This window comes from Scyliorhinus canicula, chromosome 8 (assembly GCF_902713615.1).
Source record: "Scyliorhinus canicula chromosome 8, sScyCan1.1, whole genome shotgun sequence".
Taxonomy (NCBI): Eukaryota; Metazoa; Chordata; class Chondrichthyes; order Carcharhiniformes; family Scyliorhinidae; genus Scyliorhinus; species Scyliorhinus canicula.
The window spans coordinates 374,087-397,939 of record NC_052153.1 but is presented as its reverse complement, the minus strand read 5'-3'; the positions used below and the strand labels follow the sequence as shown (position 1 = coordinate 397,939).

Sequence of the window (23,853 nt, the reverse complement as noted above, 5' to 3'; positions counted from 1 at the left end):
TTCTTTTTCATCCGCCTTCGCCATGGTTTTCACCATGGCAGAGGCGGAAAGAGACCCCCTCCCCTGCGCATGCGCCGGTATGACATCAGCAGCCGCTGACGCTCAGGCGCATGCGCGGATTTACACCAGCCGGCAAAGTCCTTTCAGCCCCGGCTGGCGTGACGCCAAAGGCTGTTCACGCCAGCCAGCGGAGTGGGAACTACTCTGGCGCGGGCCTAGCCCCTCAATGTGAGGGCTTGGCCCCTAAAGGTACGGAGACTTCCACACCTGTGGGGCGGCCCGACGCCGGGACCCCCCGCCCCGCTGGGTAGGGGAGAATCCCGGCCCTGATCATGGCCTTCGTCTGGATGGGAAAGAACCTGAGGCGCCGCAAAATTGTCCAACTAAGAGGACGGCGCATGGGGGGCTTGGCTCTGCCGAACCTCCTATTCTACCACTTTGCAGAGAACACAGAGAGGGTGCTGGTGTGTCTGGGAGAGCTGGAGGCGGAATGGGCGCAGATGGAGGAGGCCTCCTGTATGAGGACATCCCTCCGGACGCTGGTCACCGCCTCACTCCCAGCCCCCCCCCCCAACTAAATACTCGAGGAGCCCGATGGTAGTAGCCACATTAAGGACCTGGAACCAGCTCAGATACCATTTCAAACTGGCTGACATGTCTGCTGCGGCCCTCATCTGCAGGAACCATACATCTATTCCAGTGGAAATAGATGCCACCTTCAGGATATGGAGATAGGACAGAGAGGTTACCAACAGTACGAGGCATGTACGTGAACAGCAGAATAGCGACTCTGGGGGATATCATAGAATTTACAGTGCAGAAGAAGGCCATTCGTCCCATTGAGTCTGTATCGGCCCTTGGAAAGAGCACCCTACTTAATCCCACGCCTCCACCCTATCCCCACAACCCAGTAACCCCACCCAATTTTTTTGGACACTAAGGGCAATTTATCATGGCCAATCCACCTGACCTGCACATCTTTGGGCTGTGGGAGGAAACCGGAGCCCCCGGAGGAAACCCACGCAGACACGGGGAGAACGTGCAGACTCCGCACAGACAGTGACCCAAACCGGGAATAGAACCTGGGACCCTGGAGCAGTAAAGCAATCGTGCTAACCACTGTACTACCATGCCGCCTATAACAGAGAAGCTCCAGCTCCCGAAAGGGAACTTGCAGTTGTGAGACTTCCTCTGCAGGGAGACCACGAAGTTCACCCAGATATTCGGAGACACCCTACTGGACAGACAACCAGTGACAGACTAGACAGGGGGAAGTAAATGTGGCAATAAGGAGATCAGATGAAGAATTCCAGCAGACATGGAAACAATTCACCTCTCCAAAGACCTGCAACTAGGGGGTAGCAAGGGAGGGAGGAGGGAGTGCGGGGGCATGGAGGAACAACAACCAGAGAAAGGGAAGGGCGGAGGCAAGGTGGGGAGGGTTCGAAGAGGGAGCTGCCATACCACAGAGAGGAAAAGGGGAAATCTACCCTCCACACCGAGGGACGTAGATGCCGACACACGGATATGCCGAGTAAAATGTAAACTGTAGATAGTCTCAAGAAATGTATAGAAGTAAAAGGAGCTCTGAAATTGAAGCCACAAACACCAGTTAATGCAATGTAAATAGACATTGTTTTTTCTGTAGTTATCTTGTTCTATCTCGTTAGTTTATTCCATGTGTTTTTTTCTGTTTTTCCAATGTTCCCTGTAATTACTCGATAACACTCATATCAATTTTAACCACTTGTGTAGCAAAGTGATGTAAATACTTTGTAACCTCAGTTGGGAGGGACGTAACTGTAAGATGGAATGGTCTGAAGCAAAGGGCCATCTGTCACAAATGAAAAACTCCAATAAAAACATTTTTAAAAAGCTTCTGTCTTCCACCGCTTCTTCGATTGAAACCAAGGATCCCATATGCTTTTTCCAACAGTCTTATCAACTTTTCCTATCACCTTCAAAGCTCCAACTACCCCCCCCCCCCCCCACCACCACCACCACCACCACCACACAGGGCTCTCTATTATTTCACCCAGTTTTGCCAACGGTTCTGCTGATCTTTATACGATTGATAATTGGAAATGGGGTAATTTTCAGGCAATTAAAATGTATTATTTTCATTTAGCGTGGTTCCTTGACAAAGTTGTCTGTATGAACATCAAAAATTAGTCTAATCCTCACCTTCACATTCCTTTGATTTGTAAGAGGTTTTGGATGGGGAAATTCCTCTCAATGGCTGTTCCCATCTGCCTTTGGAGTTGCAGTGTTATTTGAATCAGTATTCCCTTACGATCAATGTTTCAGACGGCAACCTCTAGAATGGGTTGCACTGGCCCATGTTCTGCTCAGCAACATCACTTAGTGATGATTTCAGACCATGAAATTTTAATCGCATGCTACACTGTCCTTCATTTATATTGATGTGGTTCCTTTGGCAGCAATAATTGGAATAACAATCACACTCATTGCCTTGTGTTATCTTCTTTTGAATATGTTTAAGTTATTTAATTCACTTTCTGCAAGCTGTGGCATTAGCACTGACCATATGTATATTGTTGCACTGTCTCTCCCTAGTGTACAGTCACATGTGGACAGGGTCTCCGATATAGAGTGGTCCTGTGTATTGACCACAGAGGACTCCATGCTGGTGGTTGTAATGCAAAAACAAAACCTCACATCAAGGAAGAATGTATAGTCACCGTTCCCTGTTATAGACCAAAAGGTAAAACTGATTTCTTGATGATAATGAGGTGCTATGTTACTGAATGAATGAGCCAAATTACTTTGTTTGTTATTTTAACAAAAGCTTTAATAGATTTTTAAGAATATATTAATTTCTTCATTTACACAGTGGGTAAAAGAATGTTATTCAATGTTCCTACAATCATACTGCACAGCTCGATGGCTAGGCTGAAATATTGGATTAATGGTGGACTAATCGATTAGTTTATCAGTGTGATCTCACAGGTGTGAATTTCCCCGGAGCTACTTCCATGTACACAGAGTTTGACCACAATTCCCGTAACTTTGTAACAGGAGATAAATTCTCAGTTTTGGATTTATTCTGAGGAGCTGTGTGTCTGCACACTCTGGCTTATTCCTTTCAAGCTTTCTGTTCACTTTCCTAATTTTTTATACAAAGGAAATCTGTCAAATAAAAAAAAGTGGGAACAGGATAAAACTATACAGTAAAAGGAATATATATTAATTGGGTTTTGTAGTTTGATAGAGGTGAGATTTACTTTAACGTTGTAGCATTAAAGAGGTGACCTCAGCTCTGTTCATGCCAATGATCAGCTTACTGTCACTTCACACAGGTTCATTACTGGCCCAAGGATATAACCAGTCAAAGTGGCTACATTCCCTCTCTGACCATCAGTCAGTGTGGTTCTGTCCCCGCTCTGACCAGAGGTCAAAGAAGCTCTGATCCCTCCTGGAAAGTTCCTTGACCACTGGTTAATGTGTCTCTGTCCCCTCTCTGGTCTGTAGCCAATGCAATTCTGCCCTTCTGAGGTCAGGTCTGCTCATTGAGCTAGAGACCCTCAAAAGTTAAATATGGAGTGGCACGGTAGCACAGTGGTTAGCACTGCTTCATGGCTCCAGGGACCTGGGTTCAATTCCTGGCTTGGGTCACTGTCTGTGCGGAGTCTGCACGTTCTCCCCGATTCTGTGTGGGTTTCCTCCGGGTGCTTCGGTTTCCTCCCACAGTCCAAAGATGTGCAGGTTAGGTGGATTGGCCACGCTTAATTGTCCCTTAGTGTCCAAAAAGGTTAGGTGGGGTTACTGGGTTATGGGGATAGGGTGGAGGTGTGGGCTTGGGTAGGGTGCTCTTTCCAAGGGCCGGTGCAGACTTGATGGGCCGAATGGCCTCCTTCTGCACTGTAAATTCTATGAAATTATTTTGAACAGGCCAAAAGAACAGGTGATTTCCCGTGGACCCCACAGGAATACTGTTCCCCTCTCTCCACCATTACCTCTTGCCTGGACTTATCAAATTGTAACTTGCAGTCCACACAATAGTGTCCAGCCTGAATTTATCAAGTGGTTTTGGGGCACAGGTTTGATGCATGAAACTTTCCTCAGCATTGACCCTGGATGGACTGACTGCTGATGAGCTGCTAATGATCGGGATTTAAACACTTTAGTTTATGGTGCACAGACACTTCAGTGAATGAAGATTGTAGATGTTGATCTGTCCTTGTTGACCTTTCCTCTGAATTTCCTGTTGGAAGAATCTCAATGCTGAAGCAAAGTCATAAAATTCACCCCGAGAGCTAAAGTTATTTTTCTATCCAAGTTTATCCATGTTTCATACAATTTCTATTAAGTATATTTCCAAACTTGATCCCTGTAGACATTTGGGATTGATCCAACTTTAAACCTTTTTGATCGTTCAAACGAGAATGTAAGTGGAAAAGCTATCATTTGTTCCAAAATAGAAGCTGATTTTGTTTGCCCAGGAGCTTATTATTCTAATGAGCTGTTCCAAAATAAAAGGATATAATTGTAGTATCACACTGCGCTGTATGCGAATTCACTTCAACAGGGTCAAATCACAACTGTTGTTACCAAAATATCTTAACTCAGTGAATAACATTAATCAGAAAATGGAAGAAACAGAAAAATGCTTAATGCAGCAATGCAGAGACTTTTGTTAAGGTTACAAAGCAGTAACCTCCCCACCCCATTACCCAATTAGGTATTTTCCCTCTGTTCTCCGAGGGCCTGCCTGTTTAAAAAAAAAAACTCCAAATGTTTTTGGCTCAATTTTAAATGTTCCCATCTGGATTTTACTGTCAAAGCAGGACATGCAATACTGACATACGGAGCAGGATTCTCCGCCAGCGTGATGCTCCGTTTTGCCGGCGCCCGGGGGTGCTCCGACGGCGTGGGGCTGCCCCACAATGGGAAACCCCATTGACCGGCCGGCGTAACGGAGAATCCTGCCGGTGGGTCGGGGCTGAAATATGGCGTGGCGGGGTGGAGAAAGGTGTCTGATTAAGTCATAATTTGATTTTTCGACTGTCATAGGGATAATATTCCATCTATTCTTCTTGTGCAAACTATTAGAATTATAGAATGATTACAGCACAGAATGAGGCACTTTTGCCAGACTTTGGCCGACTGAACTTGCACGTTGACCTTAAGAGAATCGTGAACAAGGACTCCCAAGTCCCTTTCCTAAGCATTTCCCCATTTAGAAAATAGTCTGTCTCCATTTCTCCTTCCAAAGTGCATAACCTCACACATTTCCACATTGTATTCCATCTGCCACTTCATTGCCCACTCTCCTAGCCTGTCCAAGTCCTTCTGCAGCCCCCTTGCTTCCTCAATACTACCTGTCCCTCTACAGATCTTTGTATCATCTGCAAACTTAGCAACAGTGCCTTCAGTTTCTTCCAGATCATTAATGTATATTGTGAAACGTTGTGGTCCCAGCACCGAACCCTGAGGCACACCACTAGCCACCGGCTGCCATCCTGAAAGACCCCTTTATCCCCACTCTCTGCCAGTCAGCCAATCCTCTATCCATGCCAGGATCTTACCCTGAACACCATGGGCTCTTAACTTATTCAACAGTCTCCTATGCGCCACCTTGTCAGAGGCCTTCTGGAAATCTAAAGAAATCACGTCCGCTGGTTCTCCTTTGCCTAACTTCCTTGTTACCTCCTCAAAGAATTCTAACAGATTTGTCAGACACAACCTCCCCTTGACGAAGCCGTGCTGACTCAGTCCTATTTTACCATGCACCTCCAAGTACTCCGCAATCCCATTTTTAATAACAGACTCTAAAATCTTACCAATGGCCGAAGTCAGGCTAACCGGCCTATAATTTCCCATCTTCTGCCTCCCTCCCTTCTTAAACAGCGGTGTTACATTAGCCACTTTCCAGTCCTCTGGGACCCTTCCTGCCTCCAGTGATTCCTGAAAGATCATCACTAATGCCTCCATAATTTCCTCAGCTATCTCTTTTAGATCCTTGGGGTGTAGTCCATCCGGTCCAGGTGACTTATCCACCTTCAGACCTTTCAGTTTCCCCAGAACCTTCTCCTTAGTAATGGTCACTGTGCTCACCTCTGCCCACTGGTTCTCCTGGAGCTCTGGCATCCCACTGGTGTCTCCCACCGTGAAGACTGATGCAAAGTGACTATTCAGTTTGTCTGCCATTTCTTTGTTTCCTATTATTACTTCTCCAGCCACATTTTCCAGTGGTCCAATGTCTATTTTTGCCTCTCTCTTATCTTTTATATATTGAAAAATCTCTTCCTATCTTCTTTTATATTACTAGCAAGCTTGCACTCATATTTATCTTCTTCTCCCCCCCCCCCCCCCCCCCCCCCCCCCCCTTATTGATATTTTGTTGTCCTCTGCTCACGTTTAAAGGCTTCCCAATCCTCTGGCTTCCCACTAATCCTTGCCACTTTGTATGCTTTTTCTTTAGCTTTTGTGCTGTCCTCGACTTCCCTGGTTAACCATGGATGCCTCATCCTCCCCTTAGCATGTTTCCTCCTTCTTGGGATGAATTTCTGTTGTGCCTCCCTAATAACCCCCAAACCTCCTGCCATTGCTGTTCCACTGACTTCCCTGCTAGGCTCCTTCTCCAATCAACTCTGGCCAGCTCCTCCCTCATGTCTTTGTAGTTACTCTTATTTAATTGGAATACCATTACATCTGATTCCAGCTTCTCCCTGTCAAACTGCAGGGTAAATTCCATCATATTGTGGTCACTGTTCCCTAAGGGTTTCTTCACCGTGAGATCCATAATCAACTCTGTCCCATTGCACATCACCAAATCCAGAATTGCCTGTTCCCTAGTCGGCTCTGTCACAAGCTGCTCCAAAAAACCATCTCTTGGACATTCCACAAATTCCTTTTCTTGGGATCCACTACCAACCTGATTTTCCCAGTCTACCTGCATATTGAAGTCCCCCATGATTATTGTAATATTGCCTTTTTTACTTGCCTTTTCTATCTCCTGATTTATTTTCTGCCCCACATCCTGACTACTGCTAGGGGGCCTGTACATAACTCCCATCAGGGTCTTTTTACCTTTGCAATTCCTCAACTCTACCCACAGAGATTCTCTGCCTTCTGATCCTATATCGCTCCTTGCTATCGATTTAACTTCATTCCTTACTAACAATGCAACCCCACCCCTTTATCCATCAGTCTGTCCTTTCGATAGGACACATATCCTTGGATATTTAGCTCCCAGCCCTGATCCCCTTGCAGCCACGTCTCTGTGATGCCCACAACATCGTACCGGCCAAATTCAATGTGCGCAACAAGCTCATTGACCTTGTTCCGTATAGTGCGCACATTTTGGTACAACATGTCTGTGTTGACCTCTGAAGGAACAATTTATCTAACGCCACTCCCCCATCTTCTCCCCATAGCCCTGAATATACTTCCTTTGAATAATAATCCAATTCCATACTGAAAGTCTCGATTGAATCTGCCTCCACCACACTCTCAGACAGTACATTCCAGATCCTAACCACGCGCTGTGTGAATCTGTCTCCACCACACTCTCAGACAGTACATTCCAGGCCCTAACCACTCGCTGTGTGAATCTGTCTCTCTCAGTCTCAGACAGTACATTCCTGATCCTAACTACTCGCTGTGTGAATCTGCCTCCATCACAATCACAGACAGTACATTCCAGGCCCTAACCACTCGCTGTGTGAATCTGTCTCCACCACACTCACAGACAGTACATTCCTGATCCTAACCACTCGCTGTGTGAACCTGCCCCCACCACACTCTCAGACAGTACATTCCTGATCCTAACCACTCGCTGTGTGAATCATTCTCCACCACACTCACAGACAGTACATTCCAGATCCTAACCACTCGCTGTGTGAATCTGTCTCCACCACACTCTCAGACAGTGCGTTCCAGATCCTAACCACTCGCTGTGTGAATCTGTCTCCACCACACTCACAGACAGTACATTCCAGATCCTAACCACTCGCTGTGTGAATCTGTCTCCACCACACTCACAGACAGTGCGTTCCAGATCCTAACCACTCGCTGGTGACAAGGTTTTTCCTCAAGTCTCCATTTTTTAGATAGACAGAGAAATACAGCACAGAACAGGCCCTTCGGCCCACGATGTTGTGCCGAACTTTTGTCCTAGGTTAATCATAGAATTTTGGACACTAAGGGCAATTTTTCATGGCCAATCCACCCAACCTGCACATTTTTGGACTGTTGGAGGAAACCGCAGCACCCGGAGGAAACCCACACACACACGGGGAGAATGTGCAGACTTTGCACAGACAGTGACCCAAGTCGAAATCGAACTTGGGACCCTGGAGCTGTGAAGCAATTGTGCTATCCACAATGCTACCATGCTGCCCTTAAGAAGAAGTAAATCTACACTCCATTATTCTACCCTAATCCATGTACCTATCCAATAGCCGCTTGAAGGTCCCTAAAGTTTCCGACTCAACTACTTCCACAGGCAGTGCATTCCATGCCCCCACTACTCTCTGGGTAAAGAACCTACCTCTGACATCCCCTCTATATCTTCCACCATTTATCTTAAATTTATGTCCCCTTGTAATGGTTTGTTCCACCCGGGGAAAAAGTCTCTGACTGTCTACTCTATCTATTCCCCTAATCATTTTATAAACCTCTATCAAGTCGCCCCTCACCCTTCTCTGTTCTAATGAGAAAAGGCCTAGCACCCTCAACCTTTCCTCATATGACCTACTCTCCATTCCAGGCAACATCCTGGTAAATCTCCTTTGCACCTTTTCCAAAGCTTCCACATCCTTCCTAAATTTTTGTTTGCCAATTACCTTAGAGTCATAGATGTTTACAGCATGGAAACAGGCCCTTCAGCCCAGCTTGTCCATGCCACCCAGTTTCTATCACTAAGCTAGTCCCACTTCCTGTATTTGGCCCATATCCCTCTATACCCACCCTGCCCATGTAACTGTCTAACTGTTTTTTAAAGAAACAAATTGTACCCACCTCTACCACTGCCTCTGGCAGCTCATTCCAGGTGCTCACCACCCTGTGTGTGAAGAAATTTCTGGTCTCTGTATCTCTTCCCTCTCACCTTAAACCTATGCTTCTAGATCATAGAACAGTACAGCACAGAACAGGCCCTTCGGCCCTCGATGTTGTGCCGAGCAATGATCACCCTACTTAAACCCACGTAACCCGTATCCCAACAATCCCCCCATTAACCTTACACTACGGGCAATTTAGAACAGCCAATCCACCTAACCCCGCACATCTTTGGACTGTGGGAGGAAACCGGAGCACCCGGAGGAAACCCACGCACACACGGGGAGGACGTGCAGACTCCACACAGACAGTGACCCAGCCGGGAATCGAACCTGGGACCCTGGAGCTGTGAAGCATTGATGCTAACCACCATGCTACCGTGAGGCCCCAAATTCCATTCTAGTTCTAGACTCCTCTACCTTTGGGAAAAGATGTTGCACATTCTATGGCATATCAGTTGGGAGGTAGGAGCTCCCAAATGAGTGGGCAACCGGAAGGCTGCCCAATCCCAGGAGTTAGCTCACAGTCCAGGCCGGTATCAGACTTGTGGAAAGATTAAGCCCATCACAGCTGGAGATGCAAGATTTCCAGGACGGGGTATCAGCAACTTCCCAACCGCCTTCAGGTGCAGGAAATCATACCGACAATGCTAAATTGGTTTCCTATCATTCTCAATCCTTCCGCCAATGGGAACAGTTTCTCCCTATCTACTCTCTCCAGATCTTGAACACCACTAACTTGTCCATGTCCTTTAGATGTTCTACACTGCCTTCCTCACACTTCACACAATATTTCCAAGTTTCTGAACATTGGTAAATGTTGAAATTGAGCTCTGCACACCAAGGTCTGGGTAATGAATATATCATAAAGAGCCAGGGTCCTGGCACTGTTAACCTGTGACCTTTGCCTGTGGTGAATACAATGGGGTCAAATTTAGTTTCTGTGCACCAGGAAAGGAAGCTGCCGGTTACACTGGGCCATGGGCAGGGAGCCAGTATTGGGCAAACCAACCAACTAATAACTGGAGAGGAAAGGAGGGACGATGGGGGTGTTGTCTCATGTTGTTTGTGCTCCCACCCCAGTGACCTCCAGGTGCGGGAGGTCCCGAGCAAGACGCTAATCATCAAGCACTTCCTTTCTCCTTTATGGTACAGGAATAACAACACTCACTCATTTTGCGTGAAGTCCTCAGTGAATTTCCAGAATAAATGTTGATAGAATGTGGCTGAAGTCTTGACAATGTTTCCCAGAAGCTGCGGATGAGTTTTTAAATTCCTCAGGTAATGAACAGTAAATAGAGATCAAAATCCTCAGCAACAAATGGTTGACAGCCGCGCAGCTGGAGGTGTAGGGGAGGCCAAGTCCTCTCTCCCGCAATGTTATACAGCCTCATTAAACAGCGCATGTGGTTTAACTCCAACAGCCCTTCAACAATCCTCTGGGTGGCCTTTCTGAGAGTGAGATTCAGCCCCATCACCCCAACATTGTTTCTGATGCTAACTGCAGGCCGAGCTTGGCTATTTCAGAGTTTATTTAGTCCAAGGAAATTTGGTCCCAAAGTTTAGCTGAACAATGTTATTGTTGAATAAAGTGTTGATTTCTGATCATCAACCACTGTCATTGGTAAATAGAGAATGGTGTCATGAGAGTGTTAAAGGAAATGAAAAAGCTCGAGAGATTGAGGAATAGAATTCCAATCATTACTTGGCTGAAGGTATGGTGACCAACAGTAAGAAAAAGAGAGGGGTTGGGGGTAAAAAGGTTTGAGTCAGGAAAATAGTGAGCTGGGGATGGAAGGTTTGTCGGGCGGATGGAGAAAGCGGCAACACTGTGGGAGGGGTTTAAATAAATCATTACTGTTATCAATTAAATACACAGGCTGAACGTTATTGGCAATTTATTGTACAAAACTGAACCATCTTCATATCTGCAGATACATAAAGGTAAATATGTAAAACTCTCCAGCTCATCAATCAATTAACAAATAAAGATCTGGCCCTGAGGGTACATGCACAAACAATCCAAATAGAAAACATCTTCAAACTTTAACAACTTTTATTACCCCAAATGGTTTTGACAAAGGGCAATTGCCAGAATGTGCAACTTCTGACTAAAACTGTCTTTCTAAAGCCATCAGGGTGAATTTGATGTGTTTGTTTGGTTTGTAGAGAAGGTCCCTGTGGAAGCGAAGTTGCCATGGTCTAAACAGGCACAGGAACTGGAGGAATTACTGACCGTTTCTCAAGAACCTTCGTGAGTCTGTTGGTATTTTGTTTGAATTTTTCTGAATGTTTCAAATTCAATAAGAATGAGCCCCTTAACCCAGATTGAAATTTCCTGCCAAACGCTGATCATGTAAATTTGATCTGATATGTATATCGAGCCGTGCTTCAACAGGAAGCTAAAGCCACATTCCATTTTTCCAGGGTGGGTTTACTGTTCATGTTAACTATTTTCCCTCTGTCCAGGGGCTGCACATATTACCAGTAAGCTGTCTGTCTGAATAAGTGAACTAACAAGATCTAACAGTCCCGTCAGACTGCCTGCAGTGCATTGCTGAAGTTTACATCCCCATTTACATCTCTGTCAGCTGGAGGCACTCACTGCTTTGATTGTTCAATGGATGCTGACACCCTCCAGTACATCACCCATGTACCTTGTTCATGCCTGAACGTTCACATTGAATATCAGTAGAATATTTGACAACAACGGGAATGATAACATTGCCGGAATGTGGAATGTGAGACAGACACTTTCACTGAGGCTCATTTGAGCACCCACACAACCAGGGTGAAACTGGCCAACTCAACCCAGACACAGAGATAATCTCTGACCTAACGGGTCTCCCGGGCAGGGCTGTTTCACAGGGGCATTTACCCACTTCCAATCCTGCAATATTTGGAGAGACTTTGTAACAATTTTAATACATTTTCTAAATTTTGAGAAATGCAATTGATCCCACTCTGGGCCTCTGTCATTAATGTGTCAGGAATGCTGCTAATCCTTAGCACTTGTGCACAAAAAACACAAAAAATATCATGTAATGTCTGTGGACAAGAAACTACTTTTTAGATTAGGGTGTGTTATTCATATTAAAATGGAAGATGATTTATTTTATATCTAGCTGTGTGGTGCACAAGTTGGGATTGTCCGTGTTCCATCCCACCACCTCTCACAGTCCGTTCCTTTAGACACTAAATGTCACCAATAAATATAAAGGTAGGTTGAATGATGGGGCTGACAGAGTGGGTCAGGGAAGACCCTCAGGCAGGACATGTGGCCCATTTCCAGGCCCATACCACCAAGCAGATGTCCCATTGTAGCTCACTGGCTCTGGGCCATTGCAATATTGACCAGTGTGAAGGTTAACCCAGCTGACAGGGAGATAGGACCGAGGGGTAGGGAATGGGCTGGGGATGGGTGAAGAATGGGGCAGTTGGTTGCGTGGATGGTAGTAGATTGTTGAGAGGAGATGGGCATAGTGTGGGTAGCAGCAGAAGTTATTCCTGTAGAGCTGGGCTTCCGGTGACGCGTGTGAGGTGAGGATAACGTCTATCAGGATCCGGATTTTGGGGAAGACATTTTCACTTAAAAACATTCCTTGTGGAACATAAAGGATCCCTAAACCATTCCAGTGCCAAAAGAAGGGAATAAACAACCCACAGAAAGCAACTCGTTGACCGATTTGGAGGAATCGCACAGCTTCTCAGTGCAAACAAATGGCGGAGGTGAGGACAGCGACCTCCCCGATTACTGCAGACATGCCGGGTACTGTGCTGGCCAAGGAATTCGACACCCACTTCGACAAACAGTGGAGGCTGATGGAAGACAACTTACTAAAGTCGTTCAAGGAAGCGCAGGACCCTGTTTGATTGAAACTGGAAACAGCTGCTGGATCAGTGAAAAAGCAAAGTGAAGGTTTGGAAAAAGCACTGGCGAGGCCCGGTGGGCAGCCTCCCTCGCTGGAAACCAAAATAGTGGTGGCAGCTGACGAGAACAGGAAGCTGAAGGCTGAGGCCAACAACCTCGAGAATTGATCTAGGAGGCAGAATCTCAGTCTTGGAGTTTGCGGAGGGCATTGAGGGCCCAAATCCTACCACGTATCTTGTGCAAATGTTTGGGAAAATGATGGGGAGGGTGGACTTGTGTCCCCTCCAGAGTTGGACAGAGCCCACCGGACCCTTTGGCAAAAACCTCAGCCGAACGAGTCGCCATGTTCAGTAATAGTGCGCTTCCGTAGTTTCCAGGAAAGAGAGTGGGTCCCAAAATGAACACTTTTGTTAAGAAGCATGGACTCAAATGAATGATACTTTGTTTGGTCTTTGACTGCTGTGGGTTGGGGTGAATATTGGGATGTCCTTCTATAAGCATTGATGTCTGAGGGTGAAATATGTTCTTGTTTTTTTCTCTGTTTTTTGGGAGAATAACGAAGGATTTTTGCTTCACGTATCCTTTGTTTAATTAGTGGGGAGCTAACTCCAAAAGAAGTGTTGACTCTTGTTCCTTGCATTACAGTTGGAATTATATCGCCCCAGCTGGGTACTCAGTTTTGTAGGGCTATGATTTTGTGAGGTTTGTTTTATGCTCGGTGGGGGGGGGGTTCCGCTGGCACTAAATTCAGTTCATCAATGGGAGTGAGATGGGGGGAGAAGATGCTGCTGTTGAACCAGTTTCACGTGGTTTGATGGGTTTAGTATCTGAGTAGTTGGGGGTTTGAGGGGTTTGGGGTTTCCCTCCTGGGTGTGTTTTACAGGGTTTGTTCTGTTTTCTAATATTACATTTTATAACATCCATTTTCCGCGTTGATTGTGAATTTTGTTTGTTATGAGTGGAAAAATCTGTTAATAAAATATATTGGGCAGGATTCTCCGAAATGCAAATGCCGTCGCAAACACCGTTGTGTTTTACGACAGCATGAACAGGCCGCTCGCATATCGAATTCTGGCCCCTATAGGAGGCCAGCACGGCGCTGGAGTGGTTTGTGACACCCCAGCCGCAGATCCCATCGCAAACTGTGCGCCGCGGGATCCGTGCATGCGCAATTGCGGCGGTGCCAACGATGACGTGCGCTGTGACCTCGCGGAGCGCTCCGGCCCCTCACCAACATGGCCCCAGGGTTCTGGGGCCGGTGGTGGAAGTAGGCCCGAGGGAGGGGGGGGGGGGCACCGATCGGTGAGCCCCGATCGCGGGCCAGACCCCATCGGAAGCCCCCCCAGGAACGGAACCCCCCCCCACAGGCCGCCTCCCACCCCCCACTCCCTCTTCACAAATGGTGACCTTGATACAATCTCTGCAGGATTGATAATAATTGTACCATTTATGAAAGCAGCTATTCATATTTGACTGTATTGCAAAGATTAACCAAAAATATCAAACTTTGCTGTTTAAACATGATAGTGTGTTTATCCATTAACCTGGCAGATAAAAGGGCAAGTTTCACTTGGGGGGAAATTCATCAATTGCGGAATATACATCGGGAGGGAATAAAGAGTCATTCACTAAACTGTTCATTGAGAAAGTGTAACGTTGCCATTCGAGCTGTCCCTGGCAGAATGCACATTACTTTTGTTTTAGTGAGTTTCATTCCCATTGAGTTGGTTGTTTTATTATATAATCCTTGGGGTTATTTACTGTACAAAACACTGGCACCAATCATTCTTTGGGGTTTGGGCAAACAGGCTGTGGGTTCATTAATTAAGATTATTGATACTTGGGTATAAAGTTTCAAGGCAACAGATCCGGGAGTTTCTTTTGGATAACCAAATAAACCAAAATAATCCAGAAACTGGTGGTAAGGTTAATAAAATTCATAACAACAAAAGTAAAATGTGTAATTTAATAAAATTATTCAGACAGTTAATTGGAACACATTAAGGATGGCAGGACAGGTGCTGTGTCACAGCTGCAGTATGTGGGAGCTTCTGGATGTCACTATGATCCGGGTCTAACGCACCGTAGTGTTTGGAGATTGAGCAGCTTCAACTCCGAGATTATGGGATGGAGGCTGAACTGTAGACACTGCGATGCATCCGGGAGGGGGAAAGGTATCTGGATTCTTGGCACCAGGAGGCAGTCACACCTCTTCGGACTGGGTCTTCTGATTTGGTCAGTAGTCAGGGACAGGAGAGTGACTGTGAGTGAGGGAGGGGAGGAGACTCCAAGGGCAGGAGCACTGAGTTTTCATGAGCTTCTTTAGATGGGAGGGTGGATGAGCAAACCGACCATGACATTGGGATACAGGAAGTCATTCAAGTGAGGGGAGAATAAAGGAAAAGGAGTGGTTTCTAGGGACAGAATAGTGAGGGGGATTACTAATCTCTGCAGCAAAGAATGAGAGTCCAGGCGGGATACCAGGATTTGGAACATCTGCTCAGGGCTGGAGAAAATGTGCAGTGGGATGGGGAGGATCTAGTTGTTGTGGTCCATGTAGGTATCAAAATAGATCATAGAATTGACAGTGCAGAAGGAGGCCATTTGGCCCATCGAGTTTTCACAGGCCCTTAGAAAGATCACCCTGTCTAAACCCACAGCTCCACCCTTTCCCCAGAACCCAGTAACCCCACCTAACCTTTTTGGACACTAAGGGCAATTTATCATGGCCAGTCCACCTAACCTGCAGGTCTTTGGACTGTGGGAGGAAACCGGAGCACCCGGAGGAAACCCACGCAGACACGGGGAGAACGTGCAGACTCCGCACAGTCAGTGACCCAGCCGGGAATCAAACCTGGGACCCTGGAGCGGTGAAGCAACAATGCTAACCACTATGCTGCTGTGCTGCCAACGACATAGAAAATTAAGTGAAAATGAAAATCGCATTTGTCACAAGTAGGCTTCAAATGAAGTTACTGTGAAAAGCCCCTAGGTAGGATAAATATGAGGACCTAGGCATGAAATTAAGAAGCAGAAATTTAAAGGTCACAATCCTGAATTATTACCCGAACCTGGTGTAAATTAGCAGAGGATGAATTAGATTAGAGAGATGGATGCTTGGATCAGAGACTGGTGTAGGGGATGTGGCCCCTAGTTGGTGAGGCACTGCCGCCAGTACTGGGGATATTGTGACCTCTGCCATTCGGATGGTGGCTGGGGGCAGAGCTGATAGTAAATGCCAAATCTCAGGAGGGAAATTTGAAATAAGATTGAAGTACACTTAATTAAAACAATAGCTTCACACTGTGTCAACACTTTAAATAGATCCAACCAATCTTAATTTTACTACGTTCAGAGGTAACTCTTCCTAGTCTGTTCCACAACACCTTATAGATTTTAAGAACTGTAAAAATCTTGTACCATTTAGCACACAGTAAAATCCTGTACCATTTAGCACACAACGCCTTCATGTCTGTTGGGGTTGCTTCTGAGGTTAACTAACAGCTTGTTTTTTAAACCTGGCTTCCTTCACACTGCTGGCTGGCAGTTAAACAGCTATTCCTGATAACGAGGGTGGCAAGGTGGCACAGTGGTTAGCACTGCTGCCTCACAGCTTCAGGGTCCCAGGTTTGATTTATTAAACTTACTTCCTCCACCTTCCCTGTGACACCTTAACCTCACACCTTGCATATCTTATCCTTTGAATCCTAACAACCATTCAGATCCATTCATGTTCTGTCCCCTTCTTACTAAATTGCCTCAGGTGATTATCTGATTGCAGTGTTTATAGGCTCATTAACATATCAAATGCACAGTTTAGATTCACACAGTCACTCTGTCCTTGACCTTAACTACCTTACTACAAGTTTAAAAATATAACAGAATATTATCTACAGAAAATATTCCGATTTCTCGGATGCCCTGGTATGTTTTCTCGACACAGTTTACGCCCGGACCGTGCTGGGAACTGGGTGGAATTCTCCGACCCCCCCGCAGGGTCAGGGAATCGCCCGGGGCCGGCGTAAATCCCGCCCCCGCCGTGGCCGGAATTCTTTCCCACCCGGGAATTGGCGGGGGCGTGAATCACGCCGCGCCGATCGGCGTGCCCCCCATGGCAATTCTCCGGCCCGCGATGGGCCGAAGTCCCGCCGCTGACAGGCCTCTCCCGCCGGCGGGAATTGGAGCACCTCTGGTGCCGGCGGGATTGTCTGCGCGAGCGGCCCCCGGGGTCCGGGGGGGCGCGGGGCGATCGGACCCCGGGGGGTGCCCCGACGGTGGTCTGGCCCACGATCGGGGCCCACCGATCGGCAGGCGGACCAGTGCCGTGGGGGCACTCTTTTTCATCTGCCGCCGCCACAGCCTCCACCATGGCGGAGGTGGAAGAGACCCTCCCTACCGCGCATGCGCCGGTGGTGACCTCAGCGGCCGCTGACGCACCGGCGCATGCGCAAACCGGCCAAGGCCTTTCGGCCAACCCCGATGGCGGGCGGCGGGCGCCAAAGGCCGTTGGAGCCGGTTTTGGTGCCAGTCGGCATGGCACAAACCACTCCGGCACGGGCCTAGCCCCTAAAGGTGTGGAGAATTCCGCACCTTTGGGGGGGCCCAACGCCGGAGTGGTTGGTGCCACTCTGCTACACCGGGACCCCCCGCCCCGCCGGGTAGGGGAGAATCCTGGCCAGTGTTCTTGTGAGCTGCAGAACTATGGACGTAGAGAGGATTTTAAACTAAATTGTGGGGCAAGGGATCAAATTTGGGAAGAGGTGGTGAATCGAAGAGCAGAGACAAGGCAAAAAGAAAGGTATTATTATGGGAAATGAAAAGCAAACTGTGACAGGAATGGATAGAGAGAGCAAATCAATGCGGGAGAAATAGGAAATCTTCTCAGGCAGTTCCTCAGAGTCGAGGGTCATTAGCTTCCAACTAAAACTGAGTTGATGGTGATTGAGGAGCCCAATGTGCCCTCCAAACTCTGTCGCAGGTGGGGCAGACGATTGTGGGGGGAGTGAGTGGGTGGGGTGCCTGGATTGCTCCATTTGTTGTCAACACTTGGCTTCCACTCGCTCTTGGTGAAGAAACCCGAGGTGTTTCCCGGATACTTTTCCTCCACTCCAGGCGACCTTGGCCATGAATTCCCAGCTGTTGGTGGGGATGTTGCACATTTTCAAGGGGACTTTGAGGGGGCCCTGGAAGTGTTTCCTCTGCCCTCTGGTGCTCAGTTGTACTATCGCAGCTCTGAGTAGAGTGCTTGTTTCGGGAGTCTTGTGTCAGGCATGGGGACGATGTGACCCACCCAGCAGTGCTGAGCGAGCCTGGTCAATGCTTCGATGCTGGGCATGTTGGTCTGAGCAAGAACACTGTGTTTATCCTGCCAATGGATCGACAGGATTTTGCAGAGGCAGCACAGGTGGTACTTCTCCAGGATTCTGAGGTGACTGCTGTACATAGTCCACATCTTTGAGCCAAACAAGAGGGTGGGTTTCACTCCTGCTCTGTCGGCCATGAGCTTGGTGCTGGACTGAGGTCCTGGTCATCACTCTCTTCCTCAGGTGACCCCATTGTGGATTTTGATAACTAAGGAGCAGTTTTATCATCTATCGGAACCCTTCACAACAACATCCGAAAGTCATTTTATTGAACAAATATCTTCATAATTATTTTCTTTAGTTTATATTCTTAACTGTAAGGGATTTAAATATTTTTGTTCAAGCTCTTACAGTTTTGGCTAGAGTAGTGTAATAAATAACACCAGGCTTCTGTGCTGCAAACATTAAGCCAACATTTTAATCTGGAAGCCATATGTTGGATCTGATTAGCACTTTGATGATAAAGAAATAGAAAGATATTCCCGACATCCATACTCAAATATGAAAGGCAAACGCAGATCTTCAAACTCCAATCATGATAGAACAGTACAGCACAGAACAGGCCCTTCGGCCCTCAATGTTGTGCCGAGCCATGATCACCCTACTCAAACCCACGTACCCACCCTATACCCATAACCCAACAACCCCCCCCCCCCCCTTAACCTTACTTTTATTAGGACACTACGGGCAATTTAGCATGGCCAATCCACCTAACCCGCACATCTTTGGACTGTGGGAGGAAACCGGAGCACCCGGAGGAAACCCACGCACACAGGGGGAGGACGTGCAGACTCCACACAGACAGTGACCCAGCCGGGAATTGAACCTGGGACCCTGGAGCTGTGAAGCATTTATGCTAACCACCATGTTACCCTGCTGCCCCTATGATCTAGACATATTTTTGTTAAAATTAGACCATAAACCTTTTGTTGTATTCGCCGGCACTGTGTGTGTGCATGGCTGTAATATTATAACATTAGAACAGGCAAAACATTAAAACTCCTGCCATTGGGATCTCTCGGTCCCTCGATAGGTGACCTCCTGCTCCAGGTTCCAGGTGGCAGGACTGGCGGGACACACAAAATGCTGAAGACAATGGCGGGAACAGAATCATACATCACAGAATTTACAGTGCAGAAGGAGACCATTCGGCCCATCGAGTCTGCACCGGCTCTTGGAAAGAGCACCCTACTTAAGACCACGCCTTCACCCTATCCCATAACCCAGTAACCCCACCTAACCTTTTTGAACACTCAGGGCAATTTTATCACGGCCAATCCACCTAACCTAACCTTGGACTGTGGGAGGAAACCTGAGCACCCGAAAGAAACCCATGCGCACACCGGGAGCAAACTCCACCCAGTCACCCGAGACTGGAATTGAACCCGGGTATACTGTGAGACAACAGTGCTAACCACTGTGGTACTGTGCCACCCCAGGAAGATCCAGGAAACATGCCATGAGAGAGCAGGATCATCCTGCCCATTGTCTACTTCCCAGCAAAAACCTTCGATGCCACAAAAATATTGAGACAGAAATTCAGTTTTTGCTAAATGTTAAGAAGTTTTATTTGTTTGCAAACAATTGTCATTTTGGTTTGAATCAGTTTAATTGGAAAAACGCAGTTGGCCCTAAACTGACCCAACTCCAGAATTCTCTGTGCCCCTCAATGTTGTTCTGCCCTCTTCCCCTGATTCCACAGGGTGTTTCCACACTCCATAATGTGACTATGTTAAAATACATACATACATACATAAATACATACATACATAAAATACACACGTAAATACGTACCGCGACCACAACACTGCACCTCAAACCCATTCATCCTAACATTCTCACACTCAGGGGCATGCACGCTCACACATGCACCCACTCAAACATCCATTCACAAGCCTACACCCCCCACCCCCCCACGAACATTCATGTTAACATTCATTTCATTCATGTACAAACACACACTCATGTACTCACACACACACACAAACAAACACAAGAGCATGCTCCCACACACACATTCTACAACCAAAAATTCCACAAACTCACAGGAACACTCATCCTCAATCATGCTCTCTCTCTCGCCTCTCTTTCCCCCTCTCTCTGATTCTCTCCCTATTTATCCTCCAGCTCTCTAAGATGGAATATTTATAGTCTACCCACTGGAGAGTATTTTTTAGCCTGGCCAAAGGAAGTTGATTTCCCCGCCACAGCTGCCGGGGTAATAGAAGCAGAAATATTTGTCCAGTCTCGACAATCTCCAGCTAACCCTGTTTCCCCACACACGGCCCTGAGATCTCCCAGCTTGTGACATTCTGCTGGGGTGGGGTTGACAGGGTGTTGCAGGGATTCAGTTCTTGCAAGAACTCACTGGCCCCAATCCGCAGGACCCCCGAGGATTGCCTCACTGTGGAGTCAGCTTTGGGGAAAATGCACCCCCCCCCCCCCCTCCCGTAAATTCCACCCCCCCACCCCAGCCCTCGGGCAGTACGGGTCAGTGGGAAGTACGGTCAGTGGTGTCAGTGACTGGACAGGTAGGTTGCTGGCCATTTGTCTTGATCATTTCTACAATCCTGTCAAAGAGGAACTTCATTCCCGAACTCTTTAATCAACTGTTTTCCACTCTGCCTCACTGGTTTCTCAAACTGCCCCATGTTTCCTTTTTTGTTTTTCAATATTTCTGAGATTCTCTGCACTTTCCATGGGATGCACTATCCTTCCCATGTTTCAAGGATCACATATTATTTCAACTTCTCCCAAACTCACCATTCATTCTGCGCAATCAGTAAATAGACAGCAGGTGAGGGGCCTGATTTAAACCGAATCTGAGAATGGTCAGGATTGAGGTCCAGCCTGAATAAGTCATATATAAACTGGGAACAAATAAGTCAAATATGAGTATTATTATCACAAGCCCTTCCACCACCCAGTCTCTTTAATCTTGTACAGAATCAGAAGATAGAGAGGAAGAAATCTACAATGTGGCGCTGCCTCAGTCTGATGCTCTGTGTGACTCTGTGCCAATTCCAGTTGTCCATTGGTCCTTGTTCCATTTCACGCTGTGTTTGGGAACAGTGGCTACTGTACGCACCTCATTATAACACAGAGGCTTTCTAATGGCTTTGTGAGAAAGAAGGTGGAATAATTATTTGAAGTCTTTTGAGACTTCTATTTCGTATTCATTGCCAGTATCAAACGGGATTAGACAAGGCAGTTTTTTTGATTGGGATCAAAATACAGCTTTTAAAGTTAAGCCCAATCAAACAATCTTTATTTAAAAAATCATCAATTAGCTACATGTTCATGAACGGTGATGCAAAAGCATATCTGAAATTAACCAGAGATGGGGCAGTTTGTTTAACATTGACTCATTATCAGTGGCTGCTGATGTGTTAATTTAACAAGTATTTAAAAAAGTTTCAGAATTATGTAAAGCTGCAAACTCTTCCTAACATTAACAGCAGAAGCAAGTCAATATGTAACACTGCAGACCCCACATGACCCTATTGTGATGAAGACTGAATGATCTTCACCCAAAAACAGAAGTAGCATTTGCGAAGTATATATCATGAAATGTGCCTTTAAGGTTAACATCTGCAAACATATTCACGCATGTAGAACACACACCTGCATATACACACAGACATGTGTTTCTTGACTATGTATGTTGTAGCCAGTAAAAGCTATTCATAAATGGTGCAGTCAAATCAGATTTTCATTGAAGAATATTTCATTATTTTTCTATTCTCAGAATGCTAGTAGATTACTGCAGGTGTTAATCAGAAAATGTCCATGTTGCTCTTGCCCTATGGAAGGACCTTGCTCCGTTGTTGTGGATTTTGTGTTAGTTTAGGCTCTGTGTTAACTGTCAGCTGAGGATAGGACATGTCCAGCTGAAGCTGACGCCGTCTGTTTCTGGAATGTAAATTAAACAAACAGCTTGGGTCTCAGAATCGCAGTAAATTCTTTTGTGGTCTCATTTTGTTACTGCTCTCTGTAGAACACAATCTGTGAATGGAATCTAGAGCAGAGAGAATATGTTGCTCTTACTGAATTATACAAAAGGTTTGAACTGATCCCAGCCTGAACATGTGACTGTTGGCAAAACTGGAATCATTTCACACGCAATGATTCAATTTGGAATGTTTCTTACTCCAAAAGCTATCACAGTAAAAGCACATTTCAATGGGTGTCCTTTGTCTCACTTTAAAAAGGTGCAATTAGTAATATGTTATTTTTGTCGAATAATTCAATCAATACACTCTTTGGTAGATTTCCATGAATGTTCTTTAATAAATTACTTTGAAATGCAGTGACTACAATATAGACAAATTTAAAAGCCATTCTTCTCCAGTGACTTTCCATGGTCAGTGTTGTCCATCTCATCGGGGATTGAGGTTGAGGATTAAATTTGGAGTTGGTCAGATAGCATTGATGGTACAAAGGTGTTGATTCACCCCATTTATACGGCCTTCGTGCCTGATCTCCATCACCAGTGTGACTGTGAGAAATAGCGAATGGGTATGTGTGCTCTATGGAATGTGATTCTGAGCCCTGGAGAACAGCAAAAAGCTTGAACACTTTAATCTCTGTTCAAATATCTACTTTCATTCCAGTAGTGATCGGTTGATACTCTTACTGCAGATGCAATATCCTGGCAGAGAGCTAGGTACATCCTGCCCAATATCCTGGCAGAGAGCTAGGTACATCCTGCCCAATATCCTGGCAGAGAGCTAGGTACATCCTGCCCAATATCCTGGCAGAGAGCTAGGTACATCCTGCCCAATATCCTGGCAGAGAGCTAGGTACATCCTGCCCAATATCCTGGCAGAGAGCTAGGTACATCCTGCCCAATATCCTGGCAGAGAGCTAGGTACATCCTGCCCAATGATAATGATATGGTAATCAGGCCGACTATAAAACTACATAATTGATCACTTCACTAAAACACCCCCCCCAGAGAGTAAGAGTCAAATTTTGGGGCAGCACGGTGTCATAATATACACCAGTATATCATGGTGCAGACACACACACTAATGGACATACAATAGACCAATCAACATGCATAACACCGCAGCCAATCACCAGTTAGAGCACACTCACTATAAAGACAGAGAGCATCAGCTTTCCCGCTCATTCGGGATGCAGCCTCTCAGAAGGGCAGAGCTTACAGCTTACAGCACAGATCCTCACCATGTGCTGAGTAATTAGACTGGTTAGGACAGGCACAGGTCTTTAGTTTAATCTAACATCGTGTTAACCCACAGTAAGAGTATGTTCAACAGTTTATAGTTTAATATGTGTTCCACGGATCCAGAGCACCCAACACATCACACGGTAGCACAAGTGGTTAGCACTGTGGCTTCACAGCTCCAGGGTCCCAGGTTCGATTCCTCGCTGGGTCACTGTCTGTGGGGAGTCTGCACGTTCTCCCCGTGACTGCGTGGGTTTCCTCCGGGTGCTCCGGTTTACTCCCACAGTCCAAGGCGTGCAGGTTAGGTGGATTGGCCATGATAAATTGCCCTTAGTGACCAAAAAGGTAAGGAGGGGTTATTGGGTTATGGGGATAGGGTGGAAGTGAGGGCTTAAGTGGGTCGGT

The 23,853-nt window shown here is 46.5% G+C and overlaps 1 protein-coding gene across 4 annotated transcripts in view; it reads left to right on the top strand.

The window, feature by feature from the left end:
• LOC119970046 (ADAMTS-like protein 1) overlaps positions 1-23,853 on the top strand; it is a 343,924-nt gene that overhangs the window by 163,760 nt on the left and 156,311 nt on the right. For 2 of the 4 annotated variants that reach the window (XM_038803988.1, XM_038803989.1), the window contains exons 12-13: positions 2,578-2,725; positions 11,193-11,277. In XM_038803988.1, coding sequence (XP_038659916.1) covers positions 2,578-2,725; positions 11,193-11,277 — 233 coding nt within the window. Of the gene's footprint in view, positions 1-2,577; positions 2,726-11,192; positions 11,282-23,853 lie in introns of those variants that run through there. The other 2 variants (XM_038803991.1, XM_038803992.1) reach the window with 2 other exon arrangements.